Genomic DNA, 21986 nt, shown 5'->3' with positions numbered 1-21986 from the left:
CGGACAATCACGTGCGGCGTTTGATCTGAATGTGGTGCTTCAGACACACAACGGATTTCTGCCGTGTAGATCTGATCAAAGAATATTAAGCAGCTATAGGATAGTGAGGATATACCACAAATAACTCCTAACATTGTCTACCTAATTAGAACTTAGAGTGTGTTCTATCTTTCAAGATGATAGGTCAAGTGATGGTAGGGACGTATGTCTGCCTAGTCCATCTTTCATATCTATTTGAAGCCAGCCATGTATCCTGACAACTGGTTGAAATCCTGCTCACTCATTAATGCCGAAGTTTGAGGTTGTTGTTGTTGTTGTTGCTGTTGCACCCCCGTGTTCAAAAAGGCTGTTCCCTGGTCAGAGGCAAAGGTGTCAAAGATCGGATCAGCAGGCAAGCTGGGCTGAAAAGACGTTGAGTGAGCGACGTTCAGTCCTCCGTTGACATGTGCCGCGGCTGTGCCAGTCATATCCATATCAAAGTTGACATCGTCCATCATTCCGAGGTCTAGATTGCTAAAATCTATGCTGTCGAAGTCAAAGTCCATGTTCTGCTCAAACGTCGGTGTCGGCGCCATGGTAGAGTTGGGTAGACTGTTTGAGAGACCTTGTGAGTTTGACCTCGAGTGGTTGTTGCTCACAGAAGCAGATGACCCCTTACTGCGAGCAGATGCACAATTGTCTGCTAGTACTTTTGCTTTCAAACCTCCTTTGACGACATACGGTGGCATGATTGGCACTTCGGCCAGTAAAGGTGTGACCATGGCTTCGGTATATGGTCCAATTCCTTGTTGGTACTTGAAGGTTTCCAACCATTGCTGATTGTCTGCAGACGTCCAGTTCCATGGATCGGTGTCCTCGTAGATGATCATGCGAGCCTGATCTTGAATTTCCTTATCTGAAGGAATTTTGCCAGCACCTTTATATCGACCGACAAACTTGATCAACTCCTGTTCCAGGCGACCCCAGCAGTTGGAATCCTTGGTCATCTGGTCGACATCTCCACCGTCAGCAGATGTGCCAATGGTCATTCCGGTATCAGAAGATGATGTGTCCTTGGAAGGCTCACGGCGGGCAACATAAGGTTCCATTGTGTTCCTCTCATACCCGATGAGATATGGAGGTAGGGCATTTTCGACCAGTCTTTCGACAAATGGTTCGAAGCCCCATCCATTGGACCACCCACTCATATCCGCACCATTCCGGAAGTGTGCCGCGAGGTGATCGGCTCGCTGTTGCCAAGTGGTGAACTTTGATGGACAGAACCCACATGCTGATTTGATCTCGTTGTTGGTGGTCTTCCACTGCTCCATATGAGGCTGAACCTTTGTGTTATGCATCAACTTTAGGTGTTGACTCAGATGATCCTTTCGATAAAAGGTTCGTTCTTGCAACGTCTTTTCTTGACAAGTAGTGAAATTGTGAGATTCTAGATGATCTGCTGTTGGGTTGGCCTCCTTGCAGAAGACACAGATGGGGATGCCAGTGAGCTTATCATTCATTATACCTCCGTCTGGACAGCAGGTCCATCGTTCGAGTGCTAGATGTAGAGATTTCTCATGTCGTTGCCAATCGTACTTTGCAGGGAATGTGTCTGTACAGAAGGTGCATTGGAAAATTCTAGCATTTCGAGATTTGGCCTGTTGAGCTGCAGCTCGTTGTGTCATAGGGGCTCGGCGCCGCCTCCGACGATCTTGAGACGAGGCAAAGGATCCTCTGGACTTGGTGGACCTTGACGAAGCAAAGGTGAGATCACTGTTACTCGACTCTCGTGTTTCAAAACTGCTCACGGATGGAGCCCGGAACATGGAAAAGGAAGAGTCATTTTCGCTCGACGACTTTTTGGAACTGGCCCGAGAACCGTGAAGACTAGAGATGGAATTGTTGCGGACCGGGAGAGGAGTGGCAGTGACGGCACGAGCAATAGCGGTCATGGAAGCAGGTTCATTTTCCGGTGGTGAAGCTTTCCATCTGTCCAGGGGATTGAGATGAGCATTGTCGTATCTATCGGAATTTGAAGGAATGTCAATGGCACCGAGCATCGGAGAGGATGGGTCGGAGTTGTCAGGCCTGGCCTTGCCTCTCCTTCGAGCGTTTGCGAGCCAGTTTGCTATTTGACTTCTCTTCAAGCCGGTGAGTTGTTTCAGTTCATCCTTTTCTCGTTCAGTGGGGTACGGGTGGTCGCTGTGGTCTGCAAGCCACTGCTTCAAGATTCTCACTGCCTCTCGAGGGAAACGGGCACCAGTCTTGCGTCCTCGGCCCTCTTCCATAGATCTCATGGCCCTGCGGCGTTCAGTGATGGAACCCTCGCAGACTTGCTGGTCCTCAGTGATGCCAGGAAAGGTGCTGACGAAGCCCTTGGGGATCTTTGGGTGAACGAAACTGCATTCTCTATAGAGTGATATGCAACAGGTACATCCCGTCACCATGGCTCCTCTTGTGGCGAGGAAGCAGTCGAGGCCCATCCTTGAACAGAGATCACAGGCAACTTTGGCACGAAACATGGGATAGTCAGCGGAGACATCGGCTGTATGAGGAATGACTTCAATTTCAACATTGTTGATCAGTTTTAGTTTCATGGGTCCAGCTGTCGCATGTCGAGAGGCAGGCAGGGTATTAGTCTTGTCGAAAAAGAGTGACTCGTAGCTTTCATTGGCATCCTGCTCAGTGGGTTCATGGGCCAATGACGAAGCATAGTCTTCGAGATCGAAGGGAGGGACGTTGGAGGCGTCCTCAAAATCGAAGTACTCCATGTTCGCCACAGCGAGCACCTCGGGCACCGTAGATGAGGCAAGTACTAGACGGAGGATTGAAGTGAAAGAGAAGAGATGGCCTGGACACCGCTCTGCGAGACTCAGTAGATACCTATATTCAGCCTTCTGGTCGGATAGTAGATGCGAATCTCCGCGAGATCAGTGGAGCAAATATTATGACTCCTCAGGCAAACACTGACGGGCTGTATGGGACAACAGCGAGATGGCTTGTCTTGGCCCTGCACGCCCTTCAGTCGACAAGTGATTCATCACAATGGGCAAGCCCGTTGGCCATTTCCGAGGCCGCTAAGCCCTCATAGTGAATGCTTATGGCATCTTCCAGAAGCCTGGAAGAACTGAGCCAATGGTGTCCGGGCGTCAGGCTACACAACTTTAGCTTTGTCGGCGGGGTAGATCCTGTTGCTCTCGCAAGCCATGACGGTGCGGGTAATAAATAATTGGGTGCGAATTGAAGAGCTCAACCGGATAAGTAACGTTGCATTGGAGCTCAGCCCGCTCACTGTCAAAAATCTCTGCTGACAAAGGAGCTTTGTTACTCCGGCCAAACGTCACAGTCCAGCCACGCATCGACAGAGCGCATACCAATCCTGGAGAGACTTGACTTATGTGGGGGAGCGGACAAGAGCGTGCGAGTCATCGTGCGCACTCATGCAAGAAAGGTTTCACAGCCTTACCAACCCTTGACGATGACGATACCTATGTATATAAGGGGTAGGTCATATGGCTGCTGTTGTTGTGGTTCCAAAACTCTGGTGATTCTATCTTCTGGATCATCCAAGGACAAGAAGAAAGTAATATTGAAGGGGAAGGAATTGATCGGAGAAAAAGAAGCGAGCATTTCTTGAGAACACATCCTCGGGGAGGGGACAGCGTGAATAAGGCGACAGCAACTCCTCGATACGAGACAGGAAGGTGGTGTCACTTCTATTCTGCACACCATCCTCACCAGTGCGCACGCTATAGCAAGTAGGGAGGTACTTATACTTACCAATATTTTCAATTTCGCAGGAAGTGTGCTTGGACTGTTCATGCACCGCAAGTTGTGAGTATCGAACGACCTCTCGTGGAGAAACTGAACGAAGCTCTCACCCTAGAGTCGAATTTGCCGTGCAATTTCATAGGTAAATGAGGGTTCGGATTCAATTCGGCCGTCCCACCAATTGAGGATGGCAACTTTCCAGGTATTTCCTCTTTCTAATGGTCTCTAAAGTACCTCGTAATGATCAATAGGTAGGTACTTGGAGAAACCCATATACTTGTACTGTCCTTACCGTACATTGGACCACAGAACAACCAGGCCGTGTTTCTCCAATGGCCTCCACACCCCCTCAAATGCCATGATGCGGAGACACGATGATCCTGAAGTACTGAGTGCGTGAGTATTTGAAGAACATAACACCGCTTACCGTCGCTTCATGACTAGGCTCAAGCGTATGATATATTGCCAAAGTCGCCATTAGCGATGTGACCGATTGATAATTCGACCCAATATCGAATACACCAAAATTCAACAGCGCAAGGCTGAGTCTTCTACCGTTTTATATTCATCATGTCATACAGCCAGAGGTTCCTCCGCTGCGCTACCCAACAAACGAAATCCGGAGCAATACAGTGCAAACAGCAGAGAGTTAGCCAACGTTGCATTGCTACATCAAGCAAGGCGCCAGCGGCCATCATACCGGACAGCATTCATCATAGCACACGACCTGGCCCACCGACCCCAAATTTCACCTTTGGCGCCTACCCAAAAGTAGGCGGACCCAATGCCAAAGAGGTCTACCGAATTCGTATCCCTGAGTTTGCGGATTTAGAAGCCGAGCGGGCTCATCGCAAGTTGCACCATGCCGTTGCCTTGCGCTGGCTAGGATACCAAGGCTACAACAACGAAGGAGCTGGTGGTCACGTCACGGTGCGTGACCCGATCTTGACGGACCACTTCTGGATCAATCCACATGGCAAGTCGTTCAGTTATATGACTCCCGACGACCTAGTGCTGGTTAGTAAAGATGGCGAGGTCAAAGAGGGTGGCAACATGCACTCGATCAATCCAGCAGGTTACATCATTCACTCTGCAGTTCACGAGGCTCGAGAGGATGTCATCGCCGCCGTGCATTGTCACTCGGTCCCAAGCAAGGCGTTTTCCGCCCTTGGTTGTAAATTGGAGCCCATCAATCAGGATGCTTGTCGGTAAGTTGCGAGATCAATCCAAATACTAGCCACTACCCCTTCACACCTTTATTGTCCACGAAGAACCGGCGGAGACCAGATTAACGATCAAGTCTAGGTTCTACAACGACCACGGCATATATTCCGGCTTTGGCGGAATAGCCTTCAAACAAGATGAAGGCAGACATATCGCTGAAGCACTAGGGAACACCAAAGGAGTGATTCTTCAAAACCATGGCCACTTGACAGTTGCAAAGACGGTCGATGGGGCAGCTTTTTTGTTCGGCGCCATGGATCGATGTATTCAGGCTCAGCTTCTGGCCGATGCCGCATGTGCAGGACGGGGTACTCAGACCATCAAAGTCAGTGCAGAGGCGGCAGAATATACTCGGAGCAACTACAACGACGAGATGATTTATATCATGTTCCAATCTGCGTAAGTTTGGCGTGGTCTTGGTCTTTATGCCAAGCTAATCCTGATCATTCTTTAGATTCGAGGATGTCGTGCGGGCTTCGAATGGAGAGCTTCCTTCCAACGTCCAGGGAGAGATTCGGAGGCCATGATCAGATGCGATCAAGGGGCCACAAGTTCGCAAACGTCTGGGACTTGAAGGAGAGTGTTTCTATGTGAAGGAGCAAACGAAAAAGCTCTTATTATTCGTCTGGGCCTCAGCACACGACTCTGCATTGATTCTGTTAATTATATCGCTAGAATCATGAAGCCAGAATCATGATGTCTATGGCCTAAAAATCCTCTGAGCCGATCTCTCCCCTGCTTGGTCGCTGGATTCGAGTCAGGTCCGGGTATCTATTGCGCTACTTCCAAGTGGAGATCGACTCAGGTGCGACTTGACTAAGTAGAAGGTGGGCAGCTACGTATGTATAGGTTGACGATTCCTCGGGACACACGAGAGACTATTCCAAGAGAGAGTCTAGCAACAAGAAGCAAGCGAGAGACCTGAAGCCGAATGCATGTGGGAGCATTCAAGTCTGAAATACTTGATCGAGTTTAGTCCCATCTTTGTAGACCCCGCGGGGCTCGCCAAGATGGAGAGGTTTTGCGGGGGTTCTTTAGGGACCACGGTGCCACGCTACCCTCGGCCTTTGTCTACTATTGTAATCGCTGTACATCTCTCACAAACGCCAAACATCGAATGTTGAGAATGTGGGACATTGGGACATTGGGATACAAAACCGATGTTGCCCCGCTAGCGAGATATTCTTATCCTTGGCCGACGTACATCTCCCAGGCCTCGGGGATTTCTGTACCACGTTGTCGCACAATCATTCTTCGATGATTCGTCCAACATGGTCGCCCACACTCAATTCAAGAGTATTGAGACCCCATATCGCAAGGGCTAGTTGACAGACTATCGGAGTCAGAACCAGATATGCTGTAGTGTGACCCCGCGAATGGCTGGGAAATCGGTAAGATTTTCTGGGGATACCTGGACACTTTGTTGAGAGAAATGCCATGGCAGAGGAATAGCTGCATAGGTATAAATACAAGCTGTTAAACACCCTCAGAAAAGTCTCCTGACAATCCTCCAATCCGAACCTTGACTCCATTTTTATCGATACAAGGAGCCAGCGTACGACGATATGAAGGTTCAAGGATTGTGTCTGTTCAGCCTGGTGGCATGTGTCTGCGCACATGGCAATGATGGTGCCACTGGTCTGGCGACACCTAAGATCGATACCCATTCTCATGTCTATCCAGACTGGTATAGACAGGCTGTGACTGACGCTGGATGGATTCCGGGGTAAGTCCATGTCGCTCGTTCCAATTGCATTTTATATCACGTGATTGGTTCAAATGTGTCGACTCTTTACGCCCCCCTTTACTATAGCCACAAGCATATCAACATGAACAAAAGCTGACCTATGTCGACAGACCAGATGGAAATGCCGGGCATCCAGTAAGTGGACAGATGTCTTGACACTTGGGGAGCTATACTGACCAAAACCAGACATGGAATGTTTCCCTGCATCTCGCATTCATGCAGGCCAACAACATTGAAAAGTCATACATCAGCTGTTCGAGTCCCGGAACCAATCTGTACGCCAACGACACAGCAGCAAACATTCTGCTGACGCGGGAAATGAACAATTTCACTGCCGATCTGAAGCGGGAATACCCAGATAAATTCGGGTTCTTCGCCTCGCTGCCGCTGCCAGATATCGATGCTGCTCTGGAAGAGATTGACCGAGCTTACGACGAACTCAACGCTGATGGATTCGTCTTCATGTCGAACCACTGGGGCCTTTACCACGGCGACCCTGCATTGGCACCTGTCTATGAAAAAATCAACGAGCGCAACGGCATCATCTTTATCCACCCCACCAACCCTTGCCCCAGAATGGCGCCGACCGACGTTCGAGGAACAGAGCTGCTTGGGTATGTCGCGCCGCTCGATCACGTCTTTCAAGCACCCATCCTAGAATTCATCTTTGACGCGGCACGCACCGTGGCCGACCTGATCCTCTCGGGGACGGTGAGGGACTATGCCTCTGTCAAATGGATCATCCCCCACTGCGGTGGCGTGCTGCCCGCTGTTTTTGAACGATTCCTACGAACTTCGGCTCTTTTGGGTGGAAAAGCAACGTCTGATCGTCCTGCTATCCCCTACAATCTCCAGAATGCAACCGAGTTGCTCCAGGGTCAATTCTGGTTTGACTTGGCTGGTTTTGCCATGTCGAGTCAGATTTTCAGTATGGCCCGCTTCTGGGGAGCGGACAAGTTTGTGTATGGAAGTGATTTCGCTTTCACTCCATTGCCAGCTGCGGTTGGCCTGACCGGTGAAATGAATGAGACTCTGCCAGAGTTGTTCAACGAGACTGAGATCTCGTGGATGTTCAGAGGGAATGCCATTGGATTGCTGGGCGAATAGAAGATGGCCCTCGAGGGAGACATCAAATAAATAAAAAACAACGTTGGCAATGGTCAAAATAGAAGCGAGATATTCGTGCACGTTAGATGCCGTTCGCAAGGCCCTGCCTAGCTTGATAATAAGATTGTCCAGACCAAAACTTGAACCTTTCTCATACCTTAGGACGAATGGGAAAAGCTTGTCGTAAGAATCCATGTCCATTCAGCAAGTAACTGTGAGAATCTTCGTTGGGTATCCCCTCGACCTCACCGGATGCAGCTGATACTCTGAATCGCACATGACTCAGCCTAATCGGACACGAGGGCCATGTTCAGGTTGATATTCGATTTCGTAAAAATCATGCATGACACATCTTATCCTTTGATGCTTTTTAGTTTCTCATCTACTAACCGATTGACGATCTTGTCCAGAATAGCTGGGGCGCCCTCCTTTCCTAGAGTTCCTTCCAGGTACGCTGTGACGCTTTTCTCGACAATCTTGCCCACGACATCGATCTCGACATTGACCCAATCACCTGGCTTCTTGGCCGCTGTCACCACCTTCTCTTGCGTGTACGCGATCAACATAACCTCGAACCAGCCTTGAGCATCATTGACCTGGGTGACGGTCAAACTGGCCCCATCGAGCGTGACATAACCTTTTTCGACAATATATCTCAACACTTCTTTCTCACGCGGCGACAGACGGAATGTCAGTGCATTGCCGTCTGGTGTCACGCTGGATATCGACGCAACTGTATCGACATGACCTTGGACAAAGTGTCCGCCCATCCGTGTTGTTGCGCTGACGGCTCGTTCGAGGTTGACGTTGTCACCTTCTTTCAGCGACCCGAGGTTCGTCCGCCGCAGGGTTTCCGGTGCAACGCCGACTTTGAAACTGGACGGCTCAAACTCCGTCACTGTCAGACATGTGCCGTTGACGGAGATCGAGTCGCCTAGAGCAACGTCTGAAAGTATTGAGGCCGCATTGGAGATGGTGAGGGAGGTGCCGTTGCCGCCAGAGGTTGAGGGATCAAGGTCAACGAGCGCAGTCACAGTGCCGATCGTTTCGACGAGGCCTGTGAACATGGTGATTCACTTTTGGGATATTGTGACGGATGAATTGGTAGAATGGGCGATGTCTGGCTCGAAGTAGGCGTTCTTCTTTAAAGGTCAAGGACTTCGAGTCAGCAATGGTAGTGAGTCACCTACAGACTTCCCGAATGAATTTGAGATGGATTGGAAATCCCACCACGCCAATCATCCTTGGATCTTAGAGGGGCGGTGGGTTTGCTACTCCAACAGGGCCCTCGGGCCTATCCAAGTACTATCACGTGACATTACTAGACAGGCTAATCAAGAAGGGTCTAATAATTCGATCGTCTCATCGAAGGACGTGTTCGTTTGATATCTATTGTCACATTGCAGGACCAGATGCTGGGAGCAGTGGAGTGTCCAGGTAATCCATGAGATCACGGTATAGAAGATATCATACAACCAAGCAGACTACGATAACCTTGACTTTTTCTCACAGCTTACTCTTGCCATTCTCACTAACGTCAACCACAATCTTTCCCCAGGCAGTTCCAGTGCTCAGAAGCTTCAATGCAGCGGGAATCTGTTCCAAGCCGGTAAATTCCTTCTCGGTATACTGCAGAGGTTTGATACCTCCCTGGTCGATGACCTTGAGGAGGGTGTCCCAGACCAGGACGACACTTGCCGGGTCTTGGTTTGCATACTCACCCCAGAACAAGCCTGAGAGGCTGACGTTCTTCAACAAGAGTCGGTTGGTAGGGATCTTCTCGATCTCACCCGCAGCAAAGCCAATGACGGTCAAGCGACCATCCCAGCGAATGCATTTCAATGACTGAGAGATGACGCCGAGAGGATCCAAAACGACATCGACACCTCGTTTGTCGGGCGTGACGTTCTTTGCTGCAGTGGCCCAGTCCCCTTTGGCATCAACGACGTAGTGAGCGCCAAAGCGCTTGGCGATCTCGCGTTTCTTCTCTGTGTCGGCCGAAGCAATGACCTTCATGCCCAACGCGTTGGCAATGGTGACGGCAGCGAGGCCCACTCCTCCGCCGGCTCCATGGACGAGAACATAGTCGCCTGGAGTAAGAAGGAACATGTCAGAACTCGGACCCACAACTATACAGACATTGATCACCCTTTCAAACAGAAACGGCTGGATTACCTTTCTTGGCCTGGGCTCTCAGAATCAGCGCCGCATACGCCGTGGGCGCCGTGTAGAACAGGCTACTGGCCTCGACATAACTCCAGCCCTTGGGAACAGGTCGCAGATCCACCTCTGGAGCAAGAATCATGGTGGCAAATGCACCGAGTCCGGCACCAAAGACGCGGTCGCCTTTCTTGAACTTGAGAGTCTTGCCGGTGCTCTCGGTCGGCACGGCCAAGATTTCACCGGAGAACTCATTCCCAGCGATCCATGGAAAGGGTGGTTTTTGTTGATGCTTGCCTTGGATCTGGAGGTTGTCGAAGAAGTTGATGGCGGCGGCGTGGATCTTGATCAGGTATTTGGTCGGGTGAGGCTTGAAGTCTGGGATCTCGACGACACGTAGGTCGTCGGGGCCCTTGACAAGTTGTGATAATTGATAGGCTCTCATGATTTGTTTGGGTCGTTGTCGAGGTGCTTAGTTAGAGGTCCGGGAGGATATTGGCCGGAATCGACTTGTTGTGTAAAGTCGCAGTTCCGAACCTGGTGAATGCTTTCCGTGGGACGATGAGTCGTCGGCCCAGCTGGACAAGTCCTCCTCGGTTCAACTTTGCGTCTTTTACCGAGACTGAAGGCCTTAAAGACTGCAGCCTCTTACAAAGGTGCACACGTTCAACCTAGGCGAAGAAGTGGATATCGAGCATCGGTTTGAAGGTCGAGTCCGAGTATTCTGTACACACTAGGTGCCGAAAAGGGTCAATCAAGAGACTACTATGATCTTAGAATGTATCCCAGGACCGGAATATAAACACTTGCCGCCTTACACAGGTAACGAGATTTAGAATGATAAGTACATATACTACGGAAGCACCAGTGGCTAATAGGTGGTCTACATGGTGAAGTCCCTCAGCCTGGTGCTCGGAATTAGTTTGTTGCTTAGATACCACCATGTCAGGAATTCTTATGTCAATGGACCTCGCGGACCTGGTGGCCGAACTCCGAAGCCGAGGATAACAATGTGGGGATCGACTTGGGTGTGGCGGGTACGGAATGGAGATGGAAAGCCTCGTCTGGAGTCGAGGAGACCACCTTTGTACCGGACTTTATCATTTCGATATCCTGGACACAATATTAGGCCTCGATGGTTCCTAGTGATGCTCTAGGGTCTTCGAGGTTTGGGATAGGTTCTATATTCAGAATTTTTCCCCGTTATGTATGTCGACGTGTGATGGCAACACCAGTTCCGTGTTCCGCCCATCCCGTCGATTCCTTGACAGGCTCTCATCGTCACAACTTGGGCTTGGCGCTGGTGTCGTCCAATTTGATCAGAGCACGCCCATTGCTCAGAACTGTAGTTCCTGTTCCAGTTCTTGTGGTGAAGATGATCTCGTTGAATCCATCTTCCTGGTGGCCGGAACTCCACATATCGGTGATAAGGACATCGCCTGGTTTAACCGGACTTGAAAAGCGGGCTTGGAATTCTTTCAGATTAGCAGCCTGGGAGCCGCCATATGATTGTAAAACCCCATGACAGACCATGTTCCAGGTACACAGCCCATGGAGGATAGCGCCTCCGAATCCCATTTTCGCTCCTGGGCCAGGCTCTGCATGTAGTGGATTGTAGTCACCGTTGAGTCTAAGACATGGTCAGACATTTCCAGTGCTTCCACGTCGAGGTGATCTGGCCATTGAGAGAGGAAGATTGTACCATACCTGTATAGCAGCGCAGCCTCTTTGCTCGTCTGAATAGTGTGAGTCTTATGGGGCTTCTCTCCCTTTGGTGGTGCATAGATTCGAGGCTTCGGGCCTTTCTCACCGCCCCATCCTCCTTGTCCGACAAAGAACACACTGCCCACCTCACTGGTGTAGACTTGGCCAGTGTGTTTGTCTACCAAGTCGGTCGTGGTTTCGAGGACGGTACCTGCCTTCCCCTTGTCATAGAGACCAGTGACCTTCTTGCGGAGCTCGAGCTTGCCTTCTGAGTTTGATGGAAGCTGCTTGAACACTCTGAAGAGCTTCTGTCCATCCACGCCTCTGCTTCCATCTAGCTTTGGGGCTCCTGGTATGGGAGGTAGATCCTGCTGAGACCGTCCGTCAAGGACGTCCCGCACATCACCCTTGTATGCTGCGATGAGTTAGGGGAAGATAGGATAATATGCTGCTCGTCAAGGATTTTTACCAAGGACTGTAGGATATGTTGGAAAGACTTGGAAGTTGGAGTCCAGTTCCTTTGACCAAGGTCAGTCTCGGCAGCTCGTCCAAAGTCGGAGGTCTTACATAGAGAAAGTGCAACTCGTCGCTAGTGACCCCAATGCTGTTGGCAAACAACAAAGCATCTCGGGTATAGTACGATGCCGCACGGATAGGATATTGGTACTCAAACATAGTGTTTGGGGTGAATCGTAGTCTGTCAGCCTCACAAGGCATTTGATCTATATTGATGTGCTGGGCTGCCAATGGCAAAATACAATTCATAAACTAATACAAGTCCAAACTTGCTTACCAGATCACAGAATGGTCAGCCGCGGGGGCTGAAAGACAATGGTAGGCAGTTAACTTGCGGGGCACAGGGGCACTGGGATCCAATTTGGGCTTTACCCGTTCCCGAGGTAGGTGAAGGGTGGAGGTTCTGCCGAGTTCAACGTCTCCCCAAACTCGATTGAACAAATATAACATGAAGATCAGCGGTGAGGTCCTGGATACACTAGAATTCAACGTTATCAAGAGTCTGTTCGTCTCTGAGTTGTCTCGTCACGTGTCTCATGGTCTTTTTCCACAGGGCAAGAGCAACCAAGTAGTACCTTCCTCAGAATCTCTAGAACGGGATCAAAGGCAACCGCGACTCGGCCGGCACCTTCTCTGTGAATGGACATTTCCCAATCTGTTCGGCAGTCGCTTCTAGTTTTCGACTTCTTCCAAGTTGGGCGTCTCATCCTCACCAACATCCTCTTCTTCTGCGCCTGCTTGACCACGTTGCTTGCGCAGATTCTCTCGTCCGTACAATGTCTCCCCAAGACTACTGTAGATAGTCCTATTCCTCGACGGAGCTTCCGACGGTATCTTCGGTCTCTCTATCGCCAAGGCAGCCTCGTTCAACAGCACTGCCAGACTCGACCGTTCCCATCGCAGCACCGTTCCACCAGTTTGAGTGCTTGGAGCCATATCGCCATTGTGCGGCGATAAACCGGAACAGAGAGAAAAGGTCTCAAAGACTTCTGTTGCTGGGAGTTCTTCTGGTCGCAGGCTTTTAATAGAACTAGGCCGGTGCATGTTATCAATGCTAACCACAATATCCCATAAAGCAGGGCCTGTTCCAATATCGAGCACATTTCCAGCCACAGTCAGTGTCTGATGGTGTTGTAGTTTCCCTTCAGTGCTCAAGGTATAGCTCAAGATCACCGGCATGCTAGACAATCGTTAGCTCATGTCTTGCTATAAAATCAAAACACTCACCCTTCAAGAGTCACGAGAATCATATGTGGTGGAGTCGAAGATACAGGCGACTTTGGTGTGGCATTGTAGTGGATGGTCCAAATTCCGCTGACCGAGACTTGGTTCAAGGTGCGAGCATCTTCGCTTTGTTGCAATAAAGCGGTAAGCTCAGCTAGTATCCCACCATGGAAGAGCTCTTCGTCAAGTAATAGTCCTCTTTGCCAGTCGTAGACTCGAACTGAGGGCTCACCACTTCCAGAGAGGAGCAGCTCAGGCTTCCATGGCACGATGCGCAAACGGGTTACAAAATCTCGATGTCCCGAACAGTACCCTTCAATGACGTGAGTCTGGGGAATTCCACGTGAAACTCGAATATGCTCATCCCGATCCGCCGTCAGCAGGTACTGTCTTCGCTTCAACCCGTCCTGCACCTCTATTGATGCAACGTCCGTGAGCAACGAGACATGTCCAAGCAACAGTTTAGTCTCAAAGTTAGGGCCGAGCTTTCGCGGTTGCCGTATCTTCTGTTCACGTTGGAATTTGAGTGCTGCTAAGTTTCCCTTGGTGTGCACTGTTAGTTCTGTTGCTGATGGCACGTATGCACCTTCTGATTCATTTTGCTCTATTACTTGAGGCGTCCAGCCTTCAGTAGGATACAGTGGCAACGAATGGACGTCTCCGAACTTGTCACCGACTATGATAGTCGTCTCGTCAGGCGTCAACACAACGGCGCTGATGCGTTTAGGCATTGATCTGTCGAAACATCAGCATTGTCAGTACTATAAAATTGTGGAGCACCAACCTTTTACTTTGCAGTTTCAACTGCCCAGCGGCTTCCACTTTGAACACACTGATACATTTGTCTTCAGCCGTCACAACGATAACGGAAGAAGCATCACTGGTTGTGATGAGATGGGAAATATTGGGAAGGTTTTGGCTTTCCACCTTCGGTTGATGTCGTTCGCCTTTCGGTCTTTCCGATATGATCTCGATCGAGTCATCTGTAGCCTCATGAGATAACGTTCCGTTCGAGTCTGTTCCGACCTTGCGTCGCTTTGCTGGCCGGTCTTCACCTTGACTCTGGGTTGAATGATCCTTGGCATTGTCTGCAGAGATGTCGACCTCTGGCCACTGAAACAACAATGCTCCGGCCTTCAGGTCGAACGAATAGATACGTGATCCAGATGCTGCCAGCAGAAACGGTGGCTGGTTATCCACAGGTCGAACGCAACACAGCTTCTGAAATGGGTATTGGGCCATCTCTATGTCTGGCTGCTCCTCAGCCGGTGAAGGGCGTCCAACGTATCAGGAGCCTCCTTGCTGCCTTTATACTAAGCCCCAAAGAAACTAAAACTGAGCCTCAGTCCATTCGACGAGCTTCTTCTTTGGAAATCATCCAACATCTGCAATGGGAAGAAATCATGATTCACTGGTAAAATTTCCGGCGCGATGTGAATAAATAATCCGCAGTATTGAGTGTGGTGGATCAAGAAGACATCCTTTGCTGCCAAGATTTTCGCACACAGACTTTCCAAAACTGAACGCAGTTCAATGTGAGAAGAACAACCACACCATCAAACCACAACACATACAAGCAAATCATTTCAATTTGCCCTTAAACATCCTAACTTCATCCCTAAGAAGTCATGGGGGGCAAATCCGGCACAAAAGCGGTCTACTTCGACAAGCTGAAGGGCTTGCTCGACGAGTACAAGTCCATCTTCATCGCAAGTTTTACTACCATACAATCAAGAATCGCATTACTGACAGCTTATTCCAGGTCAGCGTCGACAATGTCTCCTCCCAGCAGATGCACGAGATCCGAAGCTCCCTCCGTGGTGAGGCTGTCGTCCTGATGGGCAAGAACACCATGGTTCGCCGTGCGCTCAAGGGTTTCCTCGCCGATAACCCAGAGTACGAACGTCTCCTTCCCCACGTCAAGGGTATGTAATAAAGAGTTCATTACGTCAAGAGATATGGTCGCTGACAAAACCAGGAAACGTTGGCTTCATCTTCACCAATGGCGATCTCAAGACTGTCCGTGACAAGATCCTGGCCAACAGAGTCGCCGCCCCTGCCCGTGCCGGTGCCATTGCACCTGGTGATGTCTACGTTCCCGCTGGAAACACTGGTATGGAACCTGGCAAGACCTCTTTCTTCCAGGCTCTCGGTGTCCCCACCAAGATTGCTCGTGGTACCATTGAAATCACTACCGATCTCAAGTTGGTCGAGGCTGGCGCCAAGGTCGGTGCTTCCGAAGCCACTCTTCTCAACATGTTGAACATTTCTCCCTTCACCTATGGTATGAAAGTTCAACAGGTCTACGAGGAGGGCAACAGCTTCTCACCCGAAGTCTTGGACATCGAGGAGAGCCAGCTATTGAAGGCTTTGTCGACTGCCATTGCTACCATCACAACCATCTCTCTTGCCGCGAACTACCCTACTCTTCCATCCATCATCCACAGTTTGATCAATGGTTACAAGAATGCCATCTCCGTCGCCATTGAGACCGACTACAGCTGGGAGGCTATTGATGAGCTCAAGGACCGTATCGCCAACCCTGACGCATACGCAGCCGCTGCCCCTGTTGCTGCTGCCGCCACCTCTGCCGGCCCAGCTGCCGCTGCCGCCAAGGAGGAGGAGAAGGAAGAGGAGAAAGAGGAGAGCGAAGATGAAGGTAAGTCAGGCGAGCGTTATCATGTTGACAGTTCAACTAACGAAGACCAGGCTTCGGTGGTCTCTTCGACTAAACGTATCCTGTACGGTGTGACCCACATGTTGCCCAATGGCGAAGGGAATACAATCAAGCAGCGAACTCTAGACAGTCAAGTTACATACAATGAATTGACATGCTCACCCGTGATCGAAATGTTTTTCGGTGATCGACAAGTTTTTGAAAGTGACTACGCCCAACAGAGTGATGACAGTCGAAGCTCACTGGTAAGCCACAAACTTTTCCTTTCAAAACTGCCCCTCAAATGATGATCCATTTTTAACACGGAGAACTTCGTTCCTTGAAGAAGAAAACTACGCAACAACACTCTAATTTTTTACTGAACCCAATCACATCATGACCTTCCCTTTGACCAAAATTTGGGATCCTATCGCTGACCTATACGAAGATTTGCCACAGGTGATTGATATTCATCGTAGAGTTTTGGTCGAAAATGGTCTCTTTGGTAACCAAGAAATCGTAGGCTCTCCACCCATATTGACCACTAGTTTGCCTGCAAAATATATGCTCCTAGCTCCCAACCAATTCAAAGCCCATTCCAAGACCCGCTCGTCACGAGGCACGCTGTCAATCAAACGTAAGCGCAGCATCATCGCCGCTGAGTGTCCAGGTGGCCTTGTACTGATCCCATAATTTGTCAATCGAGGCTCCAAATAAATCGAACCAAAACTTCTTTTCGTCATACTTTTCGTGGCGCAGTGCCGCATTGAGTCGGCTGACAGTCCCTGCACCCTTCTTGTCCTCCAGCCATTCCAGAAACCATGCAGTCCTTTGGTACCCTTCATCCCATTTCTCCCCTCGGCCTTTTGGCGATTTATCCCAATGAGGTGGCGCTAGACCCGCCTTGAGCCTGACAAAGTCCGCAATTCCTTCAATCAGCCCGCCTGGCGCTGTGCCATGGCCGTTGTTTTGGAAGCAATGGACCATTTCATGAGTGATGACACCTGCTACCTCATGTCGAAGCCCAGAGGAATTCCGCGCCAAAACACCTTGAATGTAGTCAAGTGATACGTGGATTTCCTTGTGGAGATCGTCCAATGCGAGGCCTGTGGTGTAGGCAACTCCGCCCATCTCGCGCAAGATGACAGTGACTGAGCGGACCTGATGGATCTCGTCCAGACCATAAGGGTCAAATAAGTGGGTTAAGACATGATCAACCGCACGAGCCAAGTAAAGACCCCCATCGAGGGACGAGTTTGTGACTTGGGTAGCAGGATGTGTAAGGTCATCCAGATGTAGACGTAACTTTGGCTTTTGATGTAGTCTTGGAACAGGAGGCATTTTGTCTCAAAGTGGCCTAAGGAATGACTGGTACGTGAGTCTAGCGAGGTGTATAGAGGATTGTGCAAGTCACACGGAAGAAAAAGCCCATAAAACAGAGCTTTTTAGCCTCAATCCGTGAACGCACCACTATAAGTGAAGCAAACAAAGCTCTTCAAGGGCATCAATCGGTGAAGAGGAAGTGGAATGCGGCTTCCCTGGTTCGAAGTCAACCACCGAGAGGCCTGAACGCTGATTGGTTGCGAAGGGACGCCCGCCAAGCCCCGCTCTACCCAAACATCATAACAACTCGACAACACCAACCATCTCGCCTATTTCACTTGGATTCCTCTAGAAACATGCGCTTCATCCCCACCATCGACATCAATCGCGTCGAACCTTACAATACAGCCCAACCTCTTCATCCAAAGGTACGTCGACATGGCTTCTATAAAGTCTCCCGTTTTCCCCCCAAGTCGACACTTTTCATTTCTCTTTTCCCATCTTCTCTCATCACGTGATTATTCACAACTTCAAACATTACACAAGTTGTACCAGTTCCAAACTGTTCTCCCACTACAATTCTTCAAACTCCAAAGCACTGTTCCTCAAGGATCATCTTTGCAAATTTTACATCATCCCAATCCCTTGTTTGCCGCGCACCGTCAGCGACTACGCCGTTGGCTTCCGCGTCTCTCAACATGGGGATGTGTATGATTTGCTTGATCGTCCCTTGTTTCACAGTTACTGACAAACCTTCTACACAGTCAATAAACTCGACAACTTCTTCCCTACTGCAGGGAAGAGTATCTACCTCTTCATCATTGGCTTTAGAGCCAAAATGACCGGCCAAAGCTACAATGATGTTCTCACGTTTTTGCACGTTGAATTGAGCCAAGCCGAAACAGAAGAAAGCTGGAAACGTCGCCATGACCTTCTTGGCAAGCTCTCAGAAATCCTCGAAAAAAGAATCGAAGGAAGCACACTCCCCAGAGACTTTGTCGAACGTTGCAAAGGCATCTTGCCCGACATCGTCAAGGCTGCCGGTTCAGAGCGGACCACCTTGTCTTCTCAAGCCTGCAAGACCATCATCAACATCGTCAAAAACCTTGAAACTCACATACAATCACAACTCGACATCATCCTTCCCGACTTGATAACCCTCTGTGGCTCTACCAAGAATATCAATCAAAAGAATGCCAACGAAGCCATTCTCGCCATCTGCAAGCATGCAGGTTACAGTCACCGCCTCTTCTACCACACCTGCGCTGCCTTCAAAGACAAGCGCATCCCCCCTCGCACGTACGCCCCAGATTGGCTGCGTCTTCTCCTTGAAAATTACCGCAATCAAATGGATCAAGACAAGGATGGCGAACTCGCAAGGAAGGCCATCTATGAAGGCCTCCGAGACAGTCAGCCCAAAGTACGAGAGAACACTCGTGCCGCATACTGGCAATACCAAAAGTATGACGTTCAAGGAGCACGTATGATCATCGGAGGCCTCGGCACACATGCTGCCAATGCACTCCGGGACGATCCCAACAACCCAGACAAACCCAGCAAGCCTGCGAAGATTCCGAGCAGACCTGGTTCCGCATTGGCCCAAATCAGAGCTCAAAGCAAACAACGTATGCAGCAGCAGGGTGCACACCAGCAAAATCCACAACCACAAAGTCTTACCAGAGGTACCACTCCAGCCTCCCTCAGACCTGATGACTTTGCATTTGGCTCCCTCAAGGAGCTGGACCACCTCACAGACAAAGACAAGGCAATGATTGCCAAACAAGCAAGCACCATGACGGCATCCCGCCCAAAAGACAAGACTCATACTCCTCACCATAGTGAATCCTCCACATCTTCACGTCAGGGTGCTTCCACACAGTCTCGTCATCAAAAGACAGCCTCACGAGACAACAAAATCGACGCAAAGGACATCAAAACTTCAAGTCCTCAAGTTGAGGCCAAATCTCTCATGTCTGCCCCAATCCGCAGAGGCCGCATCGTAGCCACTCCAATCGCACCAGCTGGCTCCTCCCGCCCTGGTTCTCGCGGTGAGGCGGTCAAGAAACCCTCAGAAACAAAGGAAACATCTTCTGGCCGTCAAACACCAGTTCATCAACTCGACAAAGAGGCCCCATCATCTGTTCCCAGCCACCATCGCAAGACTGCGAGCCGCCAAGAGGCAATTATGGCTGAAGAAAGAGGCACTACCCGTGCAGCAGATGTCCGATCAACCAAAAAGACTGAGCGACATTCTCCTGTCATCGTCGAAGCACCACTACTACTTTCCAACACAGTTCCTGCTAATGGCAAGAAAGCTGACCGCCAACCACCGGTCATCGTCGAAGACTATTCGGCGTCTGCACCTACCACAAACAAAGTATCAAATGAGATTGATCAAAACGGTACTCAATCAGCACCCGCCGCGACTCTTCAGTTACGTCCTGTGCGACCTTTGGCCCCAGAAAACCTGGCCAGCCTTCCTGCTGAACGCCTTGCTGAAAGAGCAGCAACGCGCCAGCATGTGCCAGAGGGCAAAGAAAACGATGTTGTCAAACCACGCAGCAAGAAATCTCCCTCTCGCTCACCACAAAGATCACCACGTCGTCGCAATAGCATCTCTTCGGCCAAAAGATCACTTGCAACTGCGATCGAGCATCTTCGCCATCGCAACCTCGATGCCTTGGGCTATCGACGGCTTAGAAAGCTCATTGAGACCCATCCTCATGTCTTGATCACACGACAAACACAACATCATGAGCTCTTTGAGCTTCTGGTTCAAAACATTGGGTGCTTTGACGAACTCGTCGAATCTCGGGACAGGAGAACAGTTAACATCAACCACCCTGTCTACAATCGACACACGATGTTGATCATCATCATCGAGTTGTTCAGACAATACCCTCAGTGGCCAGAGCCACAACCGGGCATGACGCTCTGCGCGCTACTCATCGCCAGATGCAACCATAGTTCAGGCTACGCAGCTGTCTTACAAACTATTGACGACTCGGCCTACATTCTCTGCACATCTTCTCAAAATCCACTTCCTACTATCGACGCTGTTCTCGACACACTTGAACAAATCGAGTATATCATTACCAACAATGACCCCATTATTACACCTTCATCCACCAAATCAGTATTCATAAACAGTCTGCAGAGTTTTGTCTCAGACTTTGCACCGGAACGTCCGCGCTTTGCGACACGGTTGCCTATTGTTATGGCGTTTGGGGTCAAACTCCTGATTCTTCTGCTCCAACGGCTCGTGGTCTGCCGTGAGGAGTTGTATGGCATTCAGGAGGAACGCCTGGCACGCTTTGCAGAACACCTCCTCACCACCTACACTGGCCTCATCAAAAGACAAGTGATGGAATACTGCACTGCACTGCACGCCGTCATCAAACCTGAACAAAAATTCTACAGTTACTTCAGCCGAGAATCAGACAAAAATCTTCTGCACTACTATGTCGCCGGCTCTACGGCTGGGTTGTACGGGGCTTCAGAACCCATGGCCCGGACTGTCATCTCTTCGGTCCCGGCCATTGAGTACATGGAACCCGAGCCTTCGACCTTTGACCCTGGGTCTGAAGTCTCAGCTCAATGGAAGCTGGCACACACTTCTACCGAAACATCAGCCACAATGGTCGGGTCTTCTGTCAGCGAATTTGCTACATCAGAGGAGAGCAGCAATTGGAAAGTCTTGGGAGCCACTGCCGAGGAGTAGTGGATGGATGGCAACCAGCCAGGATCAACATACAGGATCTTTGAGCTCCAAAGAACAAGTCTTTTGACGAAAACAAAGGTGTATTATTATCAATGTTGTTGGACTGGGATCACGAATCATGGACGTCCATGAAGGAATGGGTTATGGGTTTTGTTGCAATGGGCACAGTGGTTTCACACAGGACACAAGGACATTGGAATGGATTCACATTGTGGATGAAGGCTTCAATGCCTTTGTCCTCGGACTTTACCACACTCGTTGGGACCTCAATCGGGGATAAGCAATGGTGTTGAAACGACACAGAAACCAATGATGGTAAATCATAGAGAGAATCAATCAGCAATGAGCTTCATACAAGACTTGTGCCTTTCGAATATTTGTTGAGCTCGTCGTGCTTGTAATTGAACTGTACCCATGGACACTGGGTGGCATCTGCTTCCTCGTAGGTAACATGACTCATCTGATCGCCCGCTTGCTTGCTCGTGGGTCGAATGATTTACCTGGTCTGTGTGTTGAGACCGTCGATTGATCATCACTGCACGGCATTGACCAGATGGTACGGGCTGAATTGCCAGCCGCTATCCATCAAATTGTCTCTTTACGACTGACATGAGCTTGTGTCTGGAAGTGTCTACTAGAGCGACGTGACGTGCCACTGCCACGACAGCGACAGCAGCGGCAATGAATATTCGGAGAGAATGACTTCCCGAATCCAGGTTAGGCCGTACAATGGTATTACTTACTTTGTAGGAAAGGGTCAAGGATAGAAAGGAGAGCTAAGTAGGAGCTTTGTTATGGGTCCACACGGTTGAACAGCACCAACAGCACGAGCACAGTACAAATGACAGGAGGAG

At 49.9% G+C, this 21986-nt stretch overlaps 10 protein-coding genes across 15 annotated transcripts; 4 read left to right on the top strand and 6 right to left on the bottom strand.

The window, feature by feature from the left end:
* Positions 1 to 63: 63 nt before the first annotated feature.
* Positions 64 to 2980, bottom strand: PV10_01338 (uncharacterized protein). Its single transcript, XM_016365539.1, has one exon. It carries the CDS (start codon positions 2748 to 2750, stop codon positions 231 to 233), a length of 2520 nt encoding a protein of 839 aa, XP_016229188.1. The 5' UTR covers positions 2751 to 2980; the 3' UTR covers positions 64 to 230.
* A 273-nt stretch (positions 2981 to 3253) lies between these two features.
* PV10_01337 lies at positions 3254 to 6460 on the top strand. Of its 6 annotated transcripts, none has more exons than XM_016365538.1 (5): positions 3254 to 3683; positions 3780 to 3952; positions 4060 to 4958; positions 5056 to 5373; positions 5429 to 6460. In XM_016365538.1, exons 3-5 carry the CDS (start codon positions 4321 to 4323, stop codon positions 5499 to 5501), a joined length of 1029 nt encoding a protein of 342 aa, XP_016229187.1. In that variant the 5' UTR covers positions 3254 to 3683; positions 3780 to 3952; positions 4060 to 4320; the 3' UTR covers positions 5502 to 6460. The 6 variants fall into 6 exon arrangements, with proteins under 6 accessions (XP_016229187.1, XP_016229185.1, XP_016229186.1 ...); XM_016365536.1 differs by having other exon boundaries at positions 4006 to 4958; XM_016365537.1 differs by having other exon boundaries at positions 3254 to 3719.
* A 477-nt stretch (positions 6461 to 6937) lies between these two features.
* On the top strand, positions 6938 to 7828 carry PV10_01336 (uncharacterized protein; the record flags this gene model as incomplete). Its single annotated transcript, XM_016365532.1, has 1 exon — positions 6938 to 7828. The coding sequence occupies one exon, from the start codon at positions 6938 to 6940 to the stop codon at positions 7826 to 7828; it is 891 nt and encodes a 296-aa protein (XP_016229181.1).
* On the bottom strand, positions 7262 to 9028 carry PV10_01335 (riboflavin synthase, alpha subunit). The gene has a single exon (XM_016365531.1). The coding sequence runs from the start codon at positions 8893 to 8895 to the stop codon at positions 8182 to 8184; it is 714 nt and encodes a 237-aa protein (XP_016229180.1). The 5' UTR covers positions 8896 to 9028; the 3' UTR covers positions 7262 to 8181.
* Positions 9029 to 9334: 306 nt separating this feature from the next.
* On the bottom strand, positions 9335 to 10433 carry PV10_01334 (uncharacterized protein; the record flags this gene model as incomplete). Its single annotated transcript, XM_016365530.1, has 2 exons — positions 9335 to 9918; positions 10004 to 10433. 2 exons carry the CDS (start codon positions 10431 to 10433, stop codon positions 9335 to 9337), a joined length of 1014 nt encoding a protein of 337 aa, XP_016229179.1.
* Positions 10434 to 11189: 756 nt separating this feature from the next.
* PV10_01333 (uncharacterized protein) lies at positions 11190 to 12457 on the bottom strand (the record flags this gene model as incomplete). Its single annotated transcript, XM_016365529.1, has 4 exons — positions 11190 to 11618; positions 11696 to 12107; positions 12162 to 12210; positions 12260 to 12457. 4 exons carry the CDS (start codon positions 12455 to 12457, stop codon positions 11270 to 11272), a joined length of 1008 nt encoding a protein of 335 aa, XP_016229178.1. The 3' UTR covers positions 11190 to 11269.
* Positions 12458 to 12880: 423 nt separating this feature from the next.
* On the bottom strand, positions 12881 to 14674 carry PV10_01332 (uncharacterized protein; the record flags this gene model as incomplete). The annotated part of the gene is made up of 3 exons (XM_016365528.1): positions 12881 to 13388; positions 13436 to 14167; positions 14217 to 14674. 3 exons carry the CDS (start codon positions 14672 to 14674, stop codon positions 12881 to 12883), a joined length of 1698 nt encoding a protein of 565 aa, XP_016229177.1.
* A 301-nt stretch (positions 14675 to 14975) lies between these two features.
* Positions 14976 to 16705, top strand: PV10_01331 (60S acidic ribosomal protein P0). Its single transcript, XM_016365527.1, has 5 exons — positions 14976 to 15141; positions 15195 to 15357; positions 15411 to 16091; positions 16142 to 16354; positions 16537 to 16705. The coding sequence occupies exons 1-4, from the start codon at positions 15061 to 15063 to the stop codon at positions 16162 to 16164; spliced, it is 948 nt and encodes a 315-aa protein (XP_016229176.1). The 5' UTR covers positions 14976 to 15060; the 3' UTR covers positions 16165 to 16354; positions 16537 to 16705.
* On the bottom strand, positions 16375 to 17589 carry PV10_01330 (uncharacterized protein). Its single transcript, XM_016365526.1, has one exon. The coding sequence runs from the start codon at positions 17427 to 17429 to the stop codon at positions 16716 to 16718; it is 714 nt and encodes a 237-aa protein (XP_016229175.1). The 5' UTR covers positions 17430 to 17589; the 3' UTR covers positions 16375 to 16715.
* Positions 17590 to 17768: 179 nt separating this feature from the next.
* Positions 17769 to 21486, top strand: PV10_01329 (uncharacterized protein). The gene is made up of 2 exons (XM_016365525.1): positions 17769 to 17839; positions 18176 to 21486. The coding sequence occupies exon 2, from the start codon at positions 18250 to 18252 to the stop codon at positions 21130 to 21132; it is 2883 nt and encodes a 960-aa protein (XP_016229174.1). The 5' UTR covers positions 17769 to 17839; positions 18176 to 18249; the 3' UTR covers positions 21133 to 21486.
* The last annotated feature ends 500 nt before the right edge of the window (positions 21487 to 21986 follow it).

The sequence above is a fragment of the Exophiala mesophila genome (genome assembly GCF_000836275.1).
Source record: "Exophiala mesophila strain CBS 40295 unplaced genomic scaffold supercont1.1, whole genome shotgun sequence".
NCBI lineage: Eukaryota > Fungi > Ascomycota > Eurotiomycetes > Chaetothyriales > Herpotrichiellaceae > Exophiala > Exophiala mesophila.
Note: the sequence above shows the minus strand (reverse complement) of the source record. Positions and strands in the feature narration are given on the sequence as shown.

Bases quoted from the DNA above. Each gene is read 5' to 3' on its own strand.
- PV10_01338 (XM_016365539.1), bottom strand. From the start codon at position 2,750: ATGGAGTACTTCGATTTTGAGGACGCCTCCAACGTCCCTCCCTTCGAT.
- PV10_01337 (XM_016365538.1), top strand. From the start codon at position 4,321: ATGTCATACAGCCAGAGGTTCCTCCGCTGCGCTACCCAACAAACGAAA. The intron at 4,959-5,055 runs GTAAGTTGCGAG...GATCAAGTCTAG, and splicing joins ATCAATCAGGATGCTTGTCG to GTTCTACAACGACCACGGCA. The intron at 5,374-5,428 runs GTAAGTTTGGCG...ATCATTCTTTAG, and splicing joins TATATCATGTTCCAATCTGC to ATTCGAGGATGTCGTGCGGG.
- PV10_01335 (XM_016365531.1), bottom strand. From the start codon at position 8,895: ATGTTCACAGGCCTCGTCGAAACGATCGGCACTGTGACTGCGCTCGTT.
- PV10_01331 (XM_016365527.1), top strand. From the start codon at position 15,061: ATGGGGGGCAAATCCGGCACAAAAGCGGTCTACTTCGACAAGCTGAAG. The intron at 15,142-15,194 runs GCAAGTTTTACT...AGCTTATTCCAG, and splicing joins AGTACAAGTCCATCTTCATC to GTCAGCGTCGACAATGTCTC. The intron at 16,092-16,141 runs GTAAGTCAGGCG...AACGAAGACCAG, and splicing joins AGAGGAGAGCGAAGATGAAG to GCTTCGGTGGTCTCTTCGAC.
- PV10_01330 (XM_016365526.1), bottom strand. From the start codon at position 17,429: ATGCCTCCTGTTCCAAGACTACATCAAAAGCCAAAGTTACGTCTACAT.
- PV10_01329 (XM_016365525.1), top strand. From the start codon at position 18,250: ATGACCGGCCAAAGCTACAATGATGTTCTCACGTTTTTGCACGTTGAA.